The sequence below is a fragment of the Musca autumnalis genome, unplaced genomic scaffold (genome assembly GCF_047663935.1).
Source record: "Musca autumnalis isolate F117 unplaced genomic scaffold, ASM4766393v1 scaffold_4, whole genome shotgun sequence".
In the NCBI taxonomy this organism is placed as follows: Eukaryota; Metazoa; Arthropoda; class Insecta; order Diptera; family Muscidae; genus Musca; species Musca autumnalis.
This window is the reverse complement of record NW_027411977.1, coordinates 87,739,100-87,758,093: the sequence shown is the minus strand read 5'-3', so window position 1 is coordinate 87,758,093 and position 18,994 is coordinate 87,739,100. Positions and strand designations below refer to the sequence as shown.

Here is an 18,994-nt window from a genome sequence, read left to right as displayed (position 1 = left end):
GGATGAAATAATACGATGTGCAAAGTCTGCACCAATCAGAAACTACATGCGAGAATTATCTTGCGGATTTGCTATTTTCGTTGGTGTCATCAGCGTTTCATGCAGTTTTTAGGCAAATATCGCAGGAAATATGGACTTGCGCAGGAAAAAGATTGTACCGTTGTAAAGAGAGCCGCATATACAACCTAATGCAAGAAATTTCAAAACTATTCGAGAGGTGCTCTTAAACTTCACTTCACTGGGAGGTACCCGAAGGAGTGGACCGTCCTAACTTAATTTGGACAAAATATTACGATACCCAAATTTTGGTTCGAATCGGTTGATCTCGAACGGATCATTATCGTGCGCACCAGCCAGGCAGACAGACGGACGGACATGGCTAAATCGACTCAAAATTGTCTGAAACGAATTTCGTCCAAACATACATGGGGTCTAAAACCGTTATTTCGATGAGGCACATTTTTGGTCGTATCAAAGTTTATATACCCTTTCTAGCCTAAAGCCGGGGACCAAATCGGTTGATCCGTTCGAAAGTTATCAAGGGATCCAGCCAGCAAGACAGACGGATGGACATTGCTAAATCGACTCCAAATTGTCTGAAACGGATTTCGTCCAAACATATGTACTTGGGGTCTAAAACCATTATTTCGATGAGACACATTTTTATCGTAATAAAGTGTGTATGCTGTAACGACACAAGTTCCCTCCGTTTGTTGGGATAGATCGCGGGGGGCCAGGGTCAGCCACAGAAATTTGTACCCAAGGGTTCCTTACACCTCAAGGGCTGAGACACGAGTAACTCAAGGATTGCGAACGCCTCAAAGGCTCCGACAAGAGTAACCCATGGGTTGCGAACAACTCGAGGGCTGGGACACGAGTAACCCAAGGATTGCGGACACATTAAGAGCTAGGACACAAGGAACCCAAGGGTTTCTTACACCTCAAGAGCTGGGACACGAGTAACCGAAAGATTGCGGACACCTCAAGTTCTAGGATACTAGTAACCCAAGGGTTGCGGACACCTATAGGGGTAGGACACGAGTAATCCAAGGGTTGCGGACAACTCAAGGGGTGGGACACGAGTAACCCAAGTATTGCGGGTACTTCAAGGGCTTGGACACGAGTAACCCATGGGTTGCGAACAACTCGAGGGCTGGGACACGAGTAACCCCAGGATTGCGGACACCTTAAGAGCTAGGACACAAGGAACTTAAAGGGGGACACGTGTAACTCAAGGATTGGGAACGCCTCGAAGGCTTGGTCACGAGTTCACAAGGGTTGTGGACACCTCAGGTGCTTGGACACGAGTAATCCAAGGATCACGGACTTCTTAAGGTTGGGATACAAGTAAACCAAGGGTTTCGGACACCTCAAGGACTAGGAAGGACGATAATCATCGAAAGGTCTTCGAAAGGTGGCATTCGTAATATTTTTTCCAAACTTAGTTTAAGTTCGAAAATGGGCCATATCGGTCCACCCCTTTGGGTACCTCTCCCACAAAAGTTTTTCCGTAAAATGGTGTAAACGATAATTCTCGAAGGAAGTAACAGATTTGTCCAAAATTTACACATCGTAAAATTTCTACCAGATATAGATGAGGTCCCAATATGGACTCCATCGTTGGAAAAGTGAAGTTTAAGACCTCCTCTCAAATCCCTTTAATTTTTTGTTGTAACTATTTGTATTCCCTGACCGCATTGCGACGGAGCAGGTCCGTTCTTTCTAAGAAAATGGCCCGAAAACTGTAAAAAACTATTGCAATATGCAGTGGCTGGAACGCACGACAACTATCGAAAAAATTAACTGATTGGGTCCAAAATGTGCCCTTCGTAATATTTTTGTCAAACTTAGTTTATGTTCGAAGATGAGGTATATCGGTCCACTCCTTCAGGTACCTCCCTCACAAAAGTTCAAGATTTTTCGGAAAATTTGTGCGCACGATAACTCTTGAAGGGAGTAAACGATTTGGTCCATACTTTGCAATATGGACTCAATCGGTCCAATCCAAATTTCGGAAAGTTCTGTTTAGGACCTCCTATCGCATCGCTTTGATTTTTATTGTAACAGTTTGTATTCACTGCCCCCCATACGACGGTATAAATTTCATTAGGGGCAATTCCATACTTCCTGATAAAACAGCCTGAAAGTTGCAAAAAAAGACCTATGACACCATGTGTAGTGGTTGGAGCGCAAGATAACTCTCGAACGGATCTGCCGATTCGGTCAAAAATTTGGCCTTCGTAATATTTTGTCCAAACTTAGTTTAAGTTCGAAGATACGCCATATCGGTGCAATCCTTCAGTTACCTCCCCCACAAAAGTTCATAAACGTTCGGTAAAATTGTGACCCCGATAACTCTTGAAGATAGTGACCGATTCGGTCCATACTTTACACATCCTAATATATTCACCTGATATAGATCAGGTTCGAATATGTACTACATTTGTCCACCCCTTCGTGTACCTCCCACACAAAATGTCGGATAAGTACACTTTAAGACCTGCTGTCGCATCGCATTGATTTTCATTGAAGCAACTTGCATTCGCTGCATCCATTACGACTGTAAAAGTTTTTTCAAGCGCAAGTACATACTTCTTGAGAAAACAGCCCAAAAGGTATAAAAACACCCTTATGGCACCATATGTAGCGGTTGTAGAGCACGATAACTCTCGAACTGATCAACCGATTTTGTTCAAAATTTGTCGGTCGATTCCTTCAAGTACCTCCTCCGCAACACATTTGAACTTAAGTCCTAATCAAAATTTTTTCTGAAAAGATTCTAAGTACATTCGATCTGTCCGAAGATGAAAATTTCAATTCACATTGGCTGAGGGTATATCTCTGTCGGCAAAGCCGACTGATACTTTTTTACATGTTGTTGTAACAATTTGTATTCCCTGGCCACATTACTTCCTGAGAAAGTGGCTGGAGCGAACGAGAACTCTCGAACGGATCAGCCGATTCTGTCCAAAACTTGACCTTCGCAATATTATGTCCAAACTTAGTTTAAGTTCGGTGATGAGCCATATCGATGCATTGGTTCAGATACCTTCAGGTACCACAGTTCAAAAATTTTCGCTAAAATGGGGCGCACCATAACTCTCGAAGGCAGTAACCGAGTTGTTCCATACTTGGCACATTGTAATATATTTAAGAGATATTGATCAGGTTAGAATACGGGCTATATAGGCTCCGTCCTTCGGGTACCACCCACGCAAAATTTCGAAAACGTGGAGTTTAGCATTTTATAACTGAACCAGGTCAATATCAATAAAAAATTATTAAAAAACTTACTATTTATGTGTGGATGTTGACAACATAACAAATATATTGTGACATTTTATCCACCAATCAATACTCCACTTTCTCAATGTTATGCAGTGACAATTGCGGTTAATGCTTCCCTTTACTTAACCATGCTTGTAGATTTGTATTTCTTCCCTTTTACTCCGTTCTTCTGAATATTCTATTCAAGATTTGAAATAGAAATTGAGAGCCATTTATGTTTATTTTTTTTTTCTTGATGTCCACTTGAAATTACTTGGTTTCTATTAATCGGCAATTTATAGATCAACAATCAGTCAGACAGATATAACATATTTGTAAATAAGACCTTCAATATTGCGAGTAAAATCGCATTTTGTATTATCTCTTACAATGGTCAATAAATTCCATTGTATAATTTTATTGCATTGCACTAGAAAAACGCAGTAAAATACCCCAAGATAAAGGCACAATCAATTTGTATTACCCCCATTTACAATCGATTTATTCGAACCCCTGTCATATTCAGAAGAAATTGTAGATAAATTTCAAAATATATAAAAGTCGAATAAATTATACATATCTCTTCGAGTATTTATTGCGTATTTTATTACAGAAAACTCTGTCCTTTAATTTTGTACCACCAAATGTTGAAAAAACGTTTCAAATAAACTTGAATATTGCCTTACTAAGTTAGTAATACTAACCCTGTATTTAGATTTTACATTAGTTCATTATTATGTTTATTCATTTTATTTGAATATTTATATTTTTCATTAATTTTATTTCTTTCGTTTTTTCTTCTTTCTTTGCAGTCACATTCCAAAGGCCAAAGCCACAGCGATTGCAGATACACCCGAATTGAAGAGAATAGCGGAAAACACAAAAATCCAATCGAATGTTAAATATCATGAAGATTTTGAAAAGGCTAAAGGCAAATTTACACAGGTCAGTCACCATTAAAACATATCAACAAATTACCAGCGAAAATTTACTCTGTTCTACTAGTCCAGCTCATGTTTTTCGGTTGAGAGTTATGTTTGGACACAATCTGGTGTATAAAACTTATTCATATGTACACGTACATACATATGTACATGTGTGTGTATATTTGTCAGTTTTGTGATTTTGCCATGCTTGAATTACAAGATTTGTTGTGGCCAAAAAATACAGTATGAAGACACAGTGGAAGACATTTTACGAATTTATCGCTGTTATGATTTTTTTCTATAGACCCTTTCTGAAACAAAGGTGCTTCTGTAGACCCCTTCTGAAAGAATGGGTGCTTCTATAGACCCTTTTTGAAACAAAGGGTGCTTCTATAGACCCTTTCTGAAACAAAGGGTGCTTCTATAGACCCTTTCTGAAACAAAGGGTGCTTCTATAGACCCTTTCTAAAACAAAGGGTGCTTCTGTAGACCCTTTCTAAAACAAAGGGTGCTTCTATAGACCCTTTCTAAAACAAAGGGTGCTTCTATAGACCCTTTCTAAAAGAGAGGCTGTTTTTGAAGACCCTTTCTGAAACAAAGGGTGCTTCTATAGATTTTTCTGAAACAAAGGCTACTTGTATAGACCCTTTCTGAAACAAATGGTGCTTCTATTGACCCTTTCTGGAACCAAGGGTGCTTCTATAGACCCTTTCTGAAACAAAGGGTGCTTCTATAGATAGACCCTTTCTTAAGCAAATGGTGCTTCTATAGACCCTTTCTGAAATAAAGGGTGCCTCTATAGACCCTTTCTGAAACAAAGGGTGCTTGTATAGAACCTTTCTGAAACAAAGGGTGCTTCAATAGACCCTTTCTGAAACTTAGGGCGTTTCTATAGACCCTTTCTGAAACAACGGATGCTTCTACAGACCTTTTCTGAAACAACGGATGCTTCTACAGACCCTTTCTGAAACAAAGGGTGCTTCTATAGACCCTTTCTTAAGCAAAGGGTGCTTCTTTAGACCCTTTCTGAAACAAAGGGTGCTTCTATAGACCCTTTCTTAAGCAAAGGGTGCTTCTATAGACCCTTTCTGAAATAAAGGGTGCCTCTATAGACCCTTTCTGAAACAAAGGGTTCTTCTAAAGACCCTTTCTGAAACAAAGGTTGCTTCTAAAGACCCTTTCCGAAACAAAGGGTGCTTCTATAGACCCTTTCGGAAACAAAGGGTGCTTCTATAGACCCTTTCGGAAACAAAGGGTGCTTCTATAGACCCTTTCTGAAACAAAGGGTGCTTCTATAGACCCTTACTGAAACAAAGGGTGCTTCTATAGACCCTTTCTGAAACAAAGGGTGCTTCTATAGACCCTTTCTGAAACAAAGGGTGCTTCTATAGACCCTTTCTGAAACAAAGGGTGCTTCTATAGACCCTTTCTGAAACAAAGGGTGCTTCTATTGACCCTTTCTGAAACAAAGGGTGCTTCTATTGACCCTTTCTGAAACAAAGGGTGCTTCTATTGACCCTTTCTGAAACAAAGGGTGCTTCTAGTGACCCTTTCTGAAACAAAGGGTGCTTCTATTGACCCTTTCTGAAACAAAGGGTGCTTCTATAGACCCTTTCTTAAACAAAGGGTGCTTCTATAGACCCTTTCTGAAACAAAGGGTGCTTCTGTAGACCCTTTCTGAAACAAAGGATGCTTCTATAGACTCTTTCTGAAACAAAGGGTGCTTCTATAGACCCTTTCGGAAACAAAGGGTGCTTCTATAGACCCTTTCTGAAGCAAAGGGTGCTTCTATAGACCCTTTCTGAAACAAAGGGTGCTCCTATAGACCCTTTCTGAAATAAAGGGTGCTTCTATAGACCCTTTCTAAAAGAAAGGGTGTTTCTATAAACCCTTTCTAAAAGAAAGGGTGCTTCTATAGACCCTTTCTAAAAGAAAGGGTGCTTCTATAGACCCTTTCTGAAACAAAGGGTGCTTCTATAGACCCTTTCTGAAACAAAGGGTGCTTCTATAGACCCTTTCTGAAACAAAGGGTGCTTCTATAGACCCTTTCTGAAACAAAGGGTGCTTCTATAGACCCTTTCTGAAACAAAGGGTGCTTCTATAGACCCTTTCTGAAACAAAGGGTGCTTCTATAGACCCTTTCTGAAACAAAGGGTGCTTCTATAGACCCTTTCTGAAACAAATGGTGCTTCTATAGACCCTTTCTGAAACAAAGGGTGCTTCTATAGACCCTTTCTGAAACAAAGGGTGCTTCTATAGACCCTTTCTGAAACAAAGGGTGCTTCTATAGACCCTTTCTGAAACAAAGGGTGCTTCTATAGACCCTTTCTGAAACAAAGGGTGCTTCTATAGACCCTTTCTGAAACAAAGGGTGCTTCTATAGACCCTTTCTGAAACAAAGGGTGCTTCTATAGACCCTTTCTGAAACAAAGGGTGCTTCTATAGACCCTTTCTGAAACAAAGGGTGCTTCTATAGACCCTTTCTGAAACAAATGGTGCTTCTATAGACCCTTTCTGAAACAAAGGGTGCTTCTATAGACCCTTTCTGAAACAAAGGGTGCTTCTATAGACCCTTTCTGAAACAAAGGGTGCTTCTATAGACCCTTTCTGAAACAAAGGGTGCTTCTATAGACCCTTTCTGAAACAAATGGTGCTTCTATAGACCCTTTCTGAAACAAAGGGTGCTTCTATAGACCCTTTCTGAAACAAAGGGTGCTTCTATAGACCCTTTCTGAAACAAAGGGTGCTTCTATAGACCCTTTCTGAAACAAAGGGTGCTTCTATAGACCCTTTCTGAAAGAAAAATTGTTTCTGTAAACTCTTTCTGAAACAAAAGTGCTTCTATAGACCCTTTCTGAAACAAAGGGTGCTTCTATAGACCCTTTTTGAAACAAAGGGTGCTTCTATAGAACCTTTTTGAAACAAAGTGTGCTTCTATAGATCCTTTCTGAAACAAAGGGTGCTTCTATAGACCCTTTCTGAAACAAAGGGTGCTTCTATAGACCCTTTCTGAAATAACGGGTGATTCTGTAGACCCTTTCTGAAACAAAGGGTGCTTCTATAGACCCTTTCTGAAACAACGGGTGCTTCTATAGACCCTTTCTGAAACAAAGGGTGCTTCTATAGACATAAACGCAAAAATGAACGATTATATCCTTTATCCTATTACCTAAAATCATCTGTATACCCTAATGTTTCCTTTCTTATTGCCTTTATGGCAAACGTAGTAAAAAATTCTTGGTAAAAGACAAATATCCCCACTGTGTCACATATATTCAGGAGGCGTTAACACATTACATAGACCAACATATTTCGACATATTGCTGCGTTATTTTGGTCTTCCACAGTCATCCATCCAGCACAACAACAAACAAATGCAGCTGATCTCTCTTTAAACCATTGTCCGAAGTCAGTGTTTGGCCTTCTTCTTCTTCTTCTTTTTTAGTTGATGTTGGTCATATCTTTTGCATTAGTTTTAGTTTTTGTTATCACATGGCCTGGGGAGGGAAACTCATTTGAAATTCCACCCCAGAAATGTGTTGAATTATTTTCTTCTTTTTTTATTTTATTCTTGTTCTTGTTTTTTTTTATTAAATATTTCCGTTTATTCTTGACATGTGTTACCCCACACGTCCACTTACAGGTCGCCGATGATCCTGAGACATTGCGTATAAAACAGAATACCAAACACATATCAAATGTGGCCTATCACGGTGATTTGGAAAAGAAAGCTGCCATGGAGAAGCAACGTGGTGCCGCTGAAGTATCGGATACAACAAAAGGTGTGTATACGAATGTGTATAGGCAAACGATATATAGATTTGTAAATATTAGTTTTAATGAATTTATTTAACAAAACTGTGTAAAATAACCTCTAAAAATAAGTTAATATTAAGCCACAATTGACTAAGAGCACCCACCTTACTTACAAACAGTCTATAGAACAAAGTTCATCACTAAAAATCTGATTCTGATTGTACCTACTTACATTTCTACATGTCTCGCCGCTTCTGGACTTTGGAAATGCATATTACAAATATCCTCAAAAAAATACCCATTGAATGGTATGTTATTTGCGAACACACGGGTAAGGTAGATGGAAGCATTTCTGTTCAGATTTTTATGAAAACTCAATTTCCGGTTCCATTGCATCTTGGCCTCAAATCAAAGTTTTGGGGCAAAAAATCTAAAACAAGTAATTTTAAGACTTCAAAAAAATATTGAAAGAATGTATTTTTTTATACCGATATTTAAAAATAGTTAGGAATATTGTAACATCAAGAGTTTACAATTAAAAAATAGGGTTAGCTTTAGTAAGAAACAAAGGTAGATGTTTCAATGCATGCCTTGACACAAAATATTTTTTAATGAGAATTATTTATTGGAGTTGTTTAGAATATTATATTTAAAACCTTTTGTTTAAGGGTAAAATACTTTGATGAATATCCGGAAGGATAGATAGATTGTATTACTTGTTGGCGACCGACCCTTTTGTACATTCATAACAGATTTTCCATGAAAACCTTTAAATTTTGTTCCAACAATGGAAAAATAAATTTGTCTCATGAGCCGTATTTAAATTCGGCACCCATATACAGTGACTGTCACTGAAAATGATGCAACCTGAAATAAAAAATGTAAACGTTGATAACTTGGAAACGGGTTTTTAACAATTCAAAAAAAATGTTGTAGACTGAAAAGTTGTCTTTAAGATACTTACTTACTTAGCTGGTCCATTACAGAACATTTGTTCTATAGGCCGAACTAAGAACAGATTTCCATTCCTCTCTATTTGTTGCTTCGCGCTCGGGAATACCGCGCCTTTTCGTCTCATCATTCACTTGTTTGCGCCATCTATTCCTTGGCCTGCCAATTCTGCGTGCACCGCACGCCAAATTGGCAGGCAACTGATGTCGTTTGTTGTGTTTACGGAGGTGCCGAGGTAGACGAAGTCTTTTACTACCTCAATATAATAGGAACCAACGTCCACAGTCGGTCCAAGTTCAATGGACGCATTGCGCGTCGACACCATCAACTTGGTCCTCTCACCGTTTACCGCCAGACCCACTTTAGCAGATTCTCCTTTGACCTTTATAAAGGTATCAGTTACTTCTTTTACTGATCGGCCCATGATGTCTATATCATCAGCATAAGCAAGTAACATGTGACTATTGGTGTAGATTGTGCCACTGCTTTTGACGTTTGCCTCTCGTATAACCTTTTCTAGCAGGATGTTGAAGAGGTCACACGAAAGACTGCCGCCTTGTCTGAAACTTCTTTTGGTACCAAACTCTTCGGAGAGGTTCTTTCCTATTTTAACTGAAGACCTCGTGTCAGTTAATGTCATTTTACAAAGCCGGATGAGCTTTGCGGGGATACCAAATTCAGACATGGCTTGAAATACCTTTGAACGCAGCGGGCTGTCGAAGGCTGCTTTATAATCGACAAAAAGGTGGTAGGTGTCGATCTGCATCTCTTGGGTCTTCTCCAGGATTTGCCGCAGGGTAAATATATGGTCAATGGTGGACTTGCCAGGTCTAAAGCCGCATTGATATGGTCCAATTATCTCGTTGACCATAGGCTTTAGTCGTTCGCACAATATCCCCGACACGATGTTGTAGGCAATAGGGAGTAGACTTATGCCCCTATAGTTAGAGCATACAGTCTTATCTCCCTTCTTGTGGACGGGGCACAGGATACTCAGGTTCCAATCGTCGGGTACTCGTTCTTCCTGTCAGATGGTGCTAACTAGCTGATGAATACACCTTATCAGAGTGTCGCCTCCGGTTTTGAACAGCTCGGCTGGTAAGCCATCGGCCCCTGCTGCCTTATTATTCTTCGGCCGATTTATTGCTGTCTTTACCTCATCTTAGTTGGGCGGTATACATTCAATACCATCTTCTGGGATTGGGACTTTGGTATCTTTGTAGTCTTCGTTGCTATTGGATACCAACAGATTTGAAAAATGTTCTTTCCATATCCGGAGTACACTATCTGTATCAGTTACCAAATTACCTTGCTGGTCTATACAGGAGGATGTGCCTGTACCAAAGCCATCAGTTTGATGCTTGACTCTTTGGTAGAATTTTCGGACTTCATTCTGGCTCCTGTACATCTCGATTTTTTTCACACTCCCGCTTTTGCATCTCTCTCTTTTTCCTGCAGAAAAGACGTTTCTCCTCTCTCATTTTCTCCCTGTATCTCTCTCGTGCGCTACGCGTTGCTGTGGCTATCTGTTGTGATTGCAGCTTACCGATGTCTAACTTTCGTGTTGTGTCTGTTCGTACTTTGTTTGCTACGTTTAAGCGGGTGTGTACCTTTGCTGCAACAAGGTAGTGGTCCGAATCAATGTTTGCGCCTCGGAACGATCGTACATCCAACACGCTCGATGAATGTCTTCCATCTATCACAACATGATCAATTTGGTTTCTTGTTTTCTGATCTGGAGACAGTCATGTGCCCTTATGAATATCGAGATGATTAAATCTGGTACTGCTAACTACCATGTTTTTTGCAGCTGCAAAGTCTATCAGCCTCATACCATTGTCAGATGTTTCACTGTGGAGACTGAATTTCCCGACTGTTGGGCCAAAGATATTCTCCTTTCCAAAATCACCTAGAATGATTTTAATGTCATGGGCAGGGCAACAGTCATATGTTTCTTCTAAGCGCTCGTAAAATATATCTTTGGTCTGTTCGTCCTTTTCTTCAGTGGGAGCATGAGCGCAAATAAAGCTGATGTTGAGGAATTTAGCTTTTATTCGAATTGCAGCAAGTCTTTCATTCACTGGGATGAAGCTTGATACTAGATGTTTTAGCCTCCGACTAACTACGAATCCGCAACCAAACTCATGCTTTACGTCATTGCAGCTATAATAGAGTGCGTCACCTTTAGGTGTTGTTGTGACGCCTTTCCCATTCCATCGTATTTCCTGTATGGCAGTAATATCGGCCTTGTACTTTTCAAGTACGTCTGCCAATGCGAAGACTGCACCTTCTCTATAAAGAGTGCGAACATTCCAGGTGCAGATTCGCAGATCATGGTCCTTAAAACGTTTGCGGGGTTTGTCAACTTTAGAGGGGTTTGTTTTTCTTTTCTTTCGTTTTTTTTCTTTAAGATGGCATACAAAAATATTCTTTTACAGTACCGTTATACTAAAATATTTCCGGAAAGGAAAAAATGGGATATTTTAAATTGAGCATTGAAAATGATGAACAACAATAATCGATTAATAGTTTCCAAAATATTCGCTTTTTATGTCATTTTAGTAATTAGAATGGTGGAATAATTGTTTCCAGTAGTTTTATCATTGATTCCAATAGAAAATCAAGTAAAAAAGTATCAGTCGGCTTTGCCGACAGAGATATACCCTCAGCCTGTTTGCAGAGAAGACCGGACAAAATATTAGGAGATATTTGCATCCCCTTGGACCAAATCGGCATGTCCGTACGTACCATTTTAGTGCAATTTTTTTAAGTGGACCGATATGGCTCACGTTCGAACCAAGTTTGGACAAAATCGAATCGGGATCCGTTCGATACTTAACGTGCGCTCCAGCTATTGATGTCGTAGGGGGTTTTCAGCTTTCGGGTCATTTTCTCAGGAACTGTAGACATGCTCCTAAAAACTTGTGCCGTCGTAATGGGGGCAACAAATATAAACTGCTACAATAGAAATCGGAAATTTTGTGTGGGAGGTACCCGAAGGAGTTGACATATATAGTCCATATTCGAACCTAATCTATGTGTAGTAGAACTATTACGATGTGCACTACTACTACCTTCGACAGTTACAGTGCATTCCATTCTAGCGAACAGTTTAGAACTTTTGTGAGGGGGAAGGAGTGGACCGATATGGCTCATATTCGAACTTAAACTAAGCATCGACAAAATATTACGAAGTCAAAATTTTGGACCGAATCGGCAGATCCGTTTGAGAGTTGATGTGCAAAGTATGGAACAAATCGATTACTCCCTTCAAGAGTTACCGTACGCACAAATTTTCCGAACTTTTTGGAACTTTTGTGGGGGAGGTACCTGAACGAGTGGACCGATATGGCCCATCTTCGAACTTAAACTAAGTTTGGACAAAATATTACGAAAGCCAAATTTTGGACCAAATCGGATTATCCTTTCGAGAGTTATCGTGCGCACCAGCAATCCAGACGGACGGGCATTGCTAAATCGACTCCAAATTGTCTGAAACACATTTCGTCCAAACATACTTGAGGTCTGAAACCATTATTTCGATGAGACACATTTTGCCCGTATGAAAGTGTTAGCATAAATGCTGAGGGTATAAAAAATGATGTTTCGGACGTAGTTTTGGCATGATTGTATTAATGTCCCTTTGTAGGCAATGTGGCTAGAAATTTCAAGTTTTTGAAGTTATTTTCCAAAACATAACTATGAAAAATCATTAAGGATTATGTCCAGAGTACGTACAAACATTCTAATGATATATGCAAAGTCCTGTATTAGCCAGGCTTGCCCTATATTATACAAGTCTTTAACGGCGTTGCGTATAGAAGTAAAAATCAGTGCACAGAAGAAAATTTGATGCCCTTTTCTTTAAAAATAGTTTTCAGAAATATTGTTTACAATGTTGTTGCTTAAGCCCAATCAATAATACTTCTTACAAAGCGACAATTTATTTATTTAAACTCAGGTGTGTGTTGGCTTCTTCCACTAGTAAAATGTCGATTTTACGCCAGGTTACTGATTTTTATCCGAACTAAAAATTTTACACCACACAATGCCCGCAAAAATGCGACATTGCCGGAAAATGGTTGTAGAGCACACAACAAGTCTACTCTGGTTTAAGGGCATGTCCGTATAAGTGCTTATCCTATTTCGCCGAAACTTTGTACAACGTAATGTTTCTTTCAAACGTATATCAAGTTTCAAACTGGTCTTTATCGTACAACATTCGCGGTGACCACCCTCAAACCCTATCAAGAAGAGTGATTGACATTGGACTGACTTTTCAAACTTAAATCCCGTTAGAAGATGGGTTATATAGGACAGCACCTTTCAGTAACTCATTCACAGCAGTTCAAAATGTTCGCTTAAGTGCAGTGTAAGGACTATTCCAATCTAGGCTTCCTAACATAATGATCCAAAAGCTCGAAAAATGCATACGATAACAAACAAAAATGACAGGTTTGTATTTACACTGTGCAACAAAATGAAGGTGAACGTCTGGGGCACGGAAAGTTCCTCTTGGGGAAGAAAGGCCTTGGTGAGTATATTAAGAACCCCGAAGGACAGATCCGCCGTGAGTCGAACTTCCGCGTTATGGCGTGATGAAGGTTTTGCTGAGACCCTGTAAGCCATCTGGAAATAGCGTTATATCTTTGTTAACTGTTGCTTTAGCTTATTTTTGAGGTGACATGTCTTCAGTCAAATCAAATGAGGATTATTTTCGTAGAGCACTTAGACCTTTTAACTCGCTTCCTTTAATGTCCTTTTCGTCCCTTATTTTAAGAGCCGCTATAAAAGTACAACAAGATGACGTTTTTCAGCGTCGAAATGTTCAGCAAAAATGTCGCTCAGAAAATTTTAGGTACGGCTCTCATTGACAACTAATCGATTTCGTGGTCGTTTTGTGCGTTTACCCTGTTTTTGTTCAGAATAAGAATATATGTATATGTATATGTATATTCCTTACAGAACATACAAAAACACAAAACACAGTTTTTTTCTGAGCAAACAGGGGTAAATGTAAAAAATGACTATGAACACGCGACAAAATCGATTAGTTGTCGATGAGAGCCGTACCTAAAATTTTCTGAGCGACATTTTTGCAGAACATTTCGAAGCTGAAAAACGTCATATTGGGGTACTTTTATAGCGACTCTTAAAATAAAGGACGAAAAGGATATTGAAGGAAGCGAGTTAGAAGGTCTAAGTGCTCTACGAAAATAATCCAAATTTGATTTGACTGAAGACATGTCACCTCAAAAATAAGCTAAAGCAACAGTGAACAAAGATATAACGCTAATTCCAGATGGCTAACAGGGTCTCTAGCAAAAACTTCATCACGCCATAACGCGGAAGTATCTGTCCTTCGGGGTTCTTAATATACTCACCTAGGGCTATCATCTTCAAAGGGAATTATCCCTGCCACAAAATTTGTGTTCACAGTGTTATCGAAAGTAATGACTGTAAAAATTAGATCCCCTCCACCATAATATGGAGGGTATAATTAAATTTCTCATTCCGTTTGTAACACATCGATATGTTCATCGGAGACCCTATAAAGTATGTATATCCTTGATCAGGGTAAAATTCTAAGTCAATATAACCATGTCCATCTGTCCGTCCCTCCGTCCGCCTGTTGACGGAATTTTTAAGATAGAGCTTTGGTATAAAATTTTCTATTACTCCTAGGATGATTGATATTGCAAATGGGCTATATCGGTTCAAGTTTTGATATATCCCCCATAGAACGGCACCACCCGATGTTCGGTATTTTGAAGGTTGTGGCCACAATAATCCACTGAAATGGCTGAAATTTGGTATTTATTTTCATTTGGGGTATAAAACTTTCCATATGAAATTTGTTGGTATAGGTCCACGCCTTCATATAGCCCCATAGAATGGTACCTCCGGATTTCCGGTATTTTGATGTTTGTGGCGTCAATATTCCTCCGAAATGGCTGAAATTTGTACTTAGACTTCGTTGGGGGTATACAACTTTCCCCCAGAATTTTGTTGGTATAGGTTCACGCCTTCATATAGAACGGTACCTCCAGATGTCCGGTATTTTTGTAGGTTGTGGCCTCAATATTCCACCGAAATGGCTGAAATTTGGTATTTAGTGTTCGATGGGGGTAAAAAACTTTCCACTTGAACTTTCCACTTGAAATTTTTAGATATAGGTCCACGCTTTCATATTGCCATTATAGAACGGTACATACCGATTTTCGATATTTTAAGGTTTGTGGCCACATCATCAGCTAACACCTCTCAGACAAAATTTGGAAAAAGTACAGTTCAACAGCTCGTCTCGGATCATTTTAAATTTTTCTGCAACAAGTTTTCGCAATTTCTGCTTTTCGGGGGCAAATATGGATTTGCTGTAATAATGGCCCAACAGATCCAAAGAAGCCTGCCGGCACTAACTAAATTGGTTGGAACGTAAGATAACCCTCGAAGGGAGAAATCGATTTGGTCCAAACGTTGTACATCGTATTATTTCTTACAGCCTCGAATTATGTCCGAATATAGACTACATCGCCACCGTGGTGCAATGGTATGCACACCCGCCTTGCACGCTGAAGGTCGTGGGTTCGATTTCCCGACCAGTCAACATCAAACACTTTTCAACGGTGGCAAAATACCCCTCAGTAATGTTGGCGACATTTTCTGAGTATTTCAGCCTTGTACAAGTTCTCTACAAGTGGTGTCTTAGACACACCGGACTCGGCAATAAACAGTAGGTCCCATATCATTGAGCTAATATGAATCGTGGTGCACTCATTGGTATGAGAGAAGTCTCCCCTGTCCCGCCTGGGATTTTTGTGGAACAATTCCTGAGAAAAAACCCTATTTCTTTAGGTCCTAGACTGAAGGTATGACTGACTTCTGAAACGCCAGCTGCTTTGTAAATGTCTTAAGCATCCTATTCCATGTCGCAGTGATACGGAGTTGATGCTAAGTATTGCACTCGATTACTGTTGCACATTTGAAACGCAGAAGGCCCACAAAATGAGTATCAGGTAGAAAACAGATGCATTAGGTTGATTTTGCAAATGTGTGCATTTTAAAGTACTTTTACAATGCACATGAAATAATTGGAACAACGGAGTTTTATGACATTTCGGAAGTCAACCTATATCTCTGTCGGCACAGCAGACTGATACTTTCTTACTTGTTTGTATAGTCCTAGGCTGAGAGTATTTTGCCGTCAGCATAGCCGCTGATTATTTTTTACTTTGTTGTTTATTTATTTCTGATGTATGTATGTGTTTTTATGCAAAGGTGGAAATTGTAAATAGTCAGCTACCTCAGCGAATACGTATAGTGTTAAAAATGTGTTAAATTCCTTCAATTTATTTTTAATATTCACTATTATGACTCGATACGTTTCAGCTCTTTTGACTTCTACAATAGCTATGTATGTATATTTTGGTATGTAAGGAAAATTGTATAAAAATATGATCATACTCAGAAATACAAGTTCACGTTTTTAATGATTTTATACAGGGTGTCCTAAAACGTACCATATGGGACAAGCGATAACTGTCGAAGGTAGCAAGGGACTAATTTGGCCCTATTTTGCACATATTCATATTTCTACCAGACATAAACCAAGTTCGAATATAGACTGTATCTGTTCCTTCTCGAATCCGTCCTAAAATATGTATTACCGCAGACATGTTTGTGGTCCTAAGTATGGCAATATACATGTGTTATGTGTTTGGCAGCCCTTGTTTCCGCAAAGTAATATGGTTTGTAAGCACGAAAACTCGTGTTTGGAGTAGCTCATTTAATTTACTAATAATTCTATAAAGAAATCGATTTTGTAGCCTTCGGCTATACCCCCAAAAATTTAAGTTAAAAACGCCGTTTCCGTAAGTCCAAGCGAAGAATGGTCCCTAACTCATGATCTTGCTTCCCTTTATTTTATTTTATATTTATTTTCCTTGTCATAGGCAGAAGAGGTTATAAAGCAGTCGATAAACCGACTGATACTTTTTTCACTTCACTTTCATTCCCTTTTGGAACACCCTGTATTGTGTACATTATGTTGATGTTTATTTGTTTAAATAAACTGTGAATAGTGCGAAAAAAATCTTGTGCGTGAGTTATAAATTGAACATTATATCAATTACGTTATTCTTTTGGTATAGCAGCAGAAACATCGCCACCCACGCACCACTTCTTTAATGTTCAAATTAATTGATTTCGTTTAAATTTTGCAGTTACGTCAGTATTTGGCATTGCGTGCGTGTTAATCGATTTAAATTGATATTAAATATTTGTGTATAAATAAAGATACACAATTCCTGGAATAATCTTGTAGTAGCCTTATGTTTCCAAGGGTAATTATACCCTCAGCATTTATGCTAACGAGGGTATATACACTTTCATACGGGCAAAATGTGCCTCATCGAAATAATGGTCTTAGACCCCCAAATATGTTTGGTCGAAGTGTGTTTCAGACAATTTGGAGTTGATTTAGCCATGTCCGTCTGTCTGTCGGCCTGGGTGGAGCGCACCATAACTCTCGAACTGATCAACCGATTCTGTCCAAAATTTGTCTTTCGTAATATTTTGTCCAAACTTAGGGGTCGATTATCGATAGCAATTATCGTTGAATGGAGTTGTCAAAATTACTTTATGTATGACGACCTTCAACTGGAGTTGCGAATCTCAGTTGACGAATCGGCTATTTTTCAGCAACCAGTTATTTTCAGTTGCAGTGAATATTTTCGTAGAAGCAAGATGTAAAAGTGAAAGGAAAAAACACTTTCTTAACAATTGTTGATTAATTGCATTATTAGTTAATTTTGTGTAGCAAAAATATGGTGAAAATAACAATAAAACAACAGTTTGAAATATTAATTGATAAATTGAGTGCAAATCCAATGTGAACATGGGTTCCATCTATACAGCCGACTACACCAGGGAATTTCGTTTTTGAATAAAAATGATTTTTGTTTTGTCTTTTTTTCTCCTCCGACAATTTCGAAAATGTCAATACAGTTCACACTTTTAAAAGTGGTGGGGGTATTGCTGTTGATCTGTAACTTACTTTGAAGTCATCCTTTAACGTTTCCACAATGTAAACTACGGCATCCTTTTCAATCGAAAAATCGCCTTTAACCTAAAATAATTTACTGATTATACAGATCTTTCCAACATGAGCTTCAACTTACAGTGCAGATGACAATTCCAATGGCTTCGACTTGTCCCTCAAAGTTCTTTTTTTCTTTTCTTTTCATTTCGTTTTTTTTTTTTGGCGAATTGTGCCTTTTGGATTAATATAGACTTCACAAGTTTGAAAAAACACTGATCGATAACAAGTTTATCGACAACCCAGTTGATTTGACATCAATAATACAACATTTCATTTCAACTCAAGTTTAGTGGCAATGCATATTCGACCCCTTAGTTTAAGTTCGAAGATGGGTTATATCGGTCCACTCTTTCCGGTACCTCCCCCACAAAAGTTCGGAAAATTTGTGAGCACAATAACTTTTGAAGGAATTAACCGATTTGGTCCATACTTTGCACATCGTGAAATTTCTACCAGACTTAGATAATGTTTCAATATTTACTCAAAATTTCGGAAAAGTTCAGTGTAGGACCTGCTCTCGAATCGCTTTGATTTTTGTTGTAGCTACTTGTATTCACTGCCCCCCATACGACGGTATAAGTTTCATCAATAGCAAGTCCATACTTCCTGAGAAGATAGCCTGAAAGGTACAAAAAATCCTATGACACCGTGTGCAGTGGTTGAAGCGCAAGATAACTCTCGAACGGATCCGGCAATTCGGTGCAAACTGTGGCCTTCGTAATATTTTGTGCAAACTTAGTTTAAGTTCGAAAAAATTGTGCACACGATAACTCTTGATGGGAGTGACCTATTTGGTCCATACTTTACACATCCTAAAATATCTACCAGATATAGATCAGGTTCGAATATGGACTATATTTGTCCACTCCTTCGGGTACCTCCCACACAAAATTTTGGATAAATTCACTTTAAGACCTGCTCTCGAATCACTTTGATTTTTATTAAAGCAACTTGCATTCGATGCCTCAATTACGGCAGTAAAAGTTTTTTCAGG

The 18,994-nt window shown here is 39.0% G+C and overlaps 1 protein-coding gene across 20 annotated transcripts in view; it reads left to right on the top strand.

The window, feature by feature from the left end:
* Lasp (LIM and SH3 domain protein Lasp) overlaps positions 1-18,994 on the top strand; it is a 333,829-nt gene that overhangs the window by 288,713 nt on the left and 26,122 nt on the right. For all 20 annotated transcript variants that reach the window (XM_073985188.1, XM_073985192.1, XM_073985183.1 and 17 more), the window contains exons 4-5: positions 4,080-4,212; positions 7,837-7,975. In XM_073985188.1, coding sequence (XP_073841289.1) covers positions 4,080-4,212; positions 7,837-7,975 — 272 coding nt within the window. The remainder of the gene's footprint in view (positions 1-4,079; positions 4,213-7,836; positions 7,976-18,994) is intronic.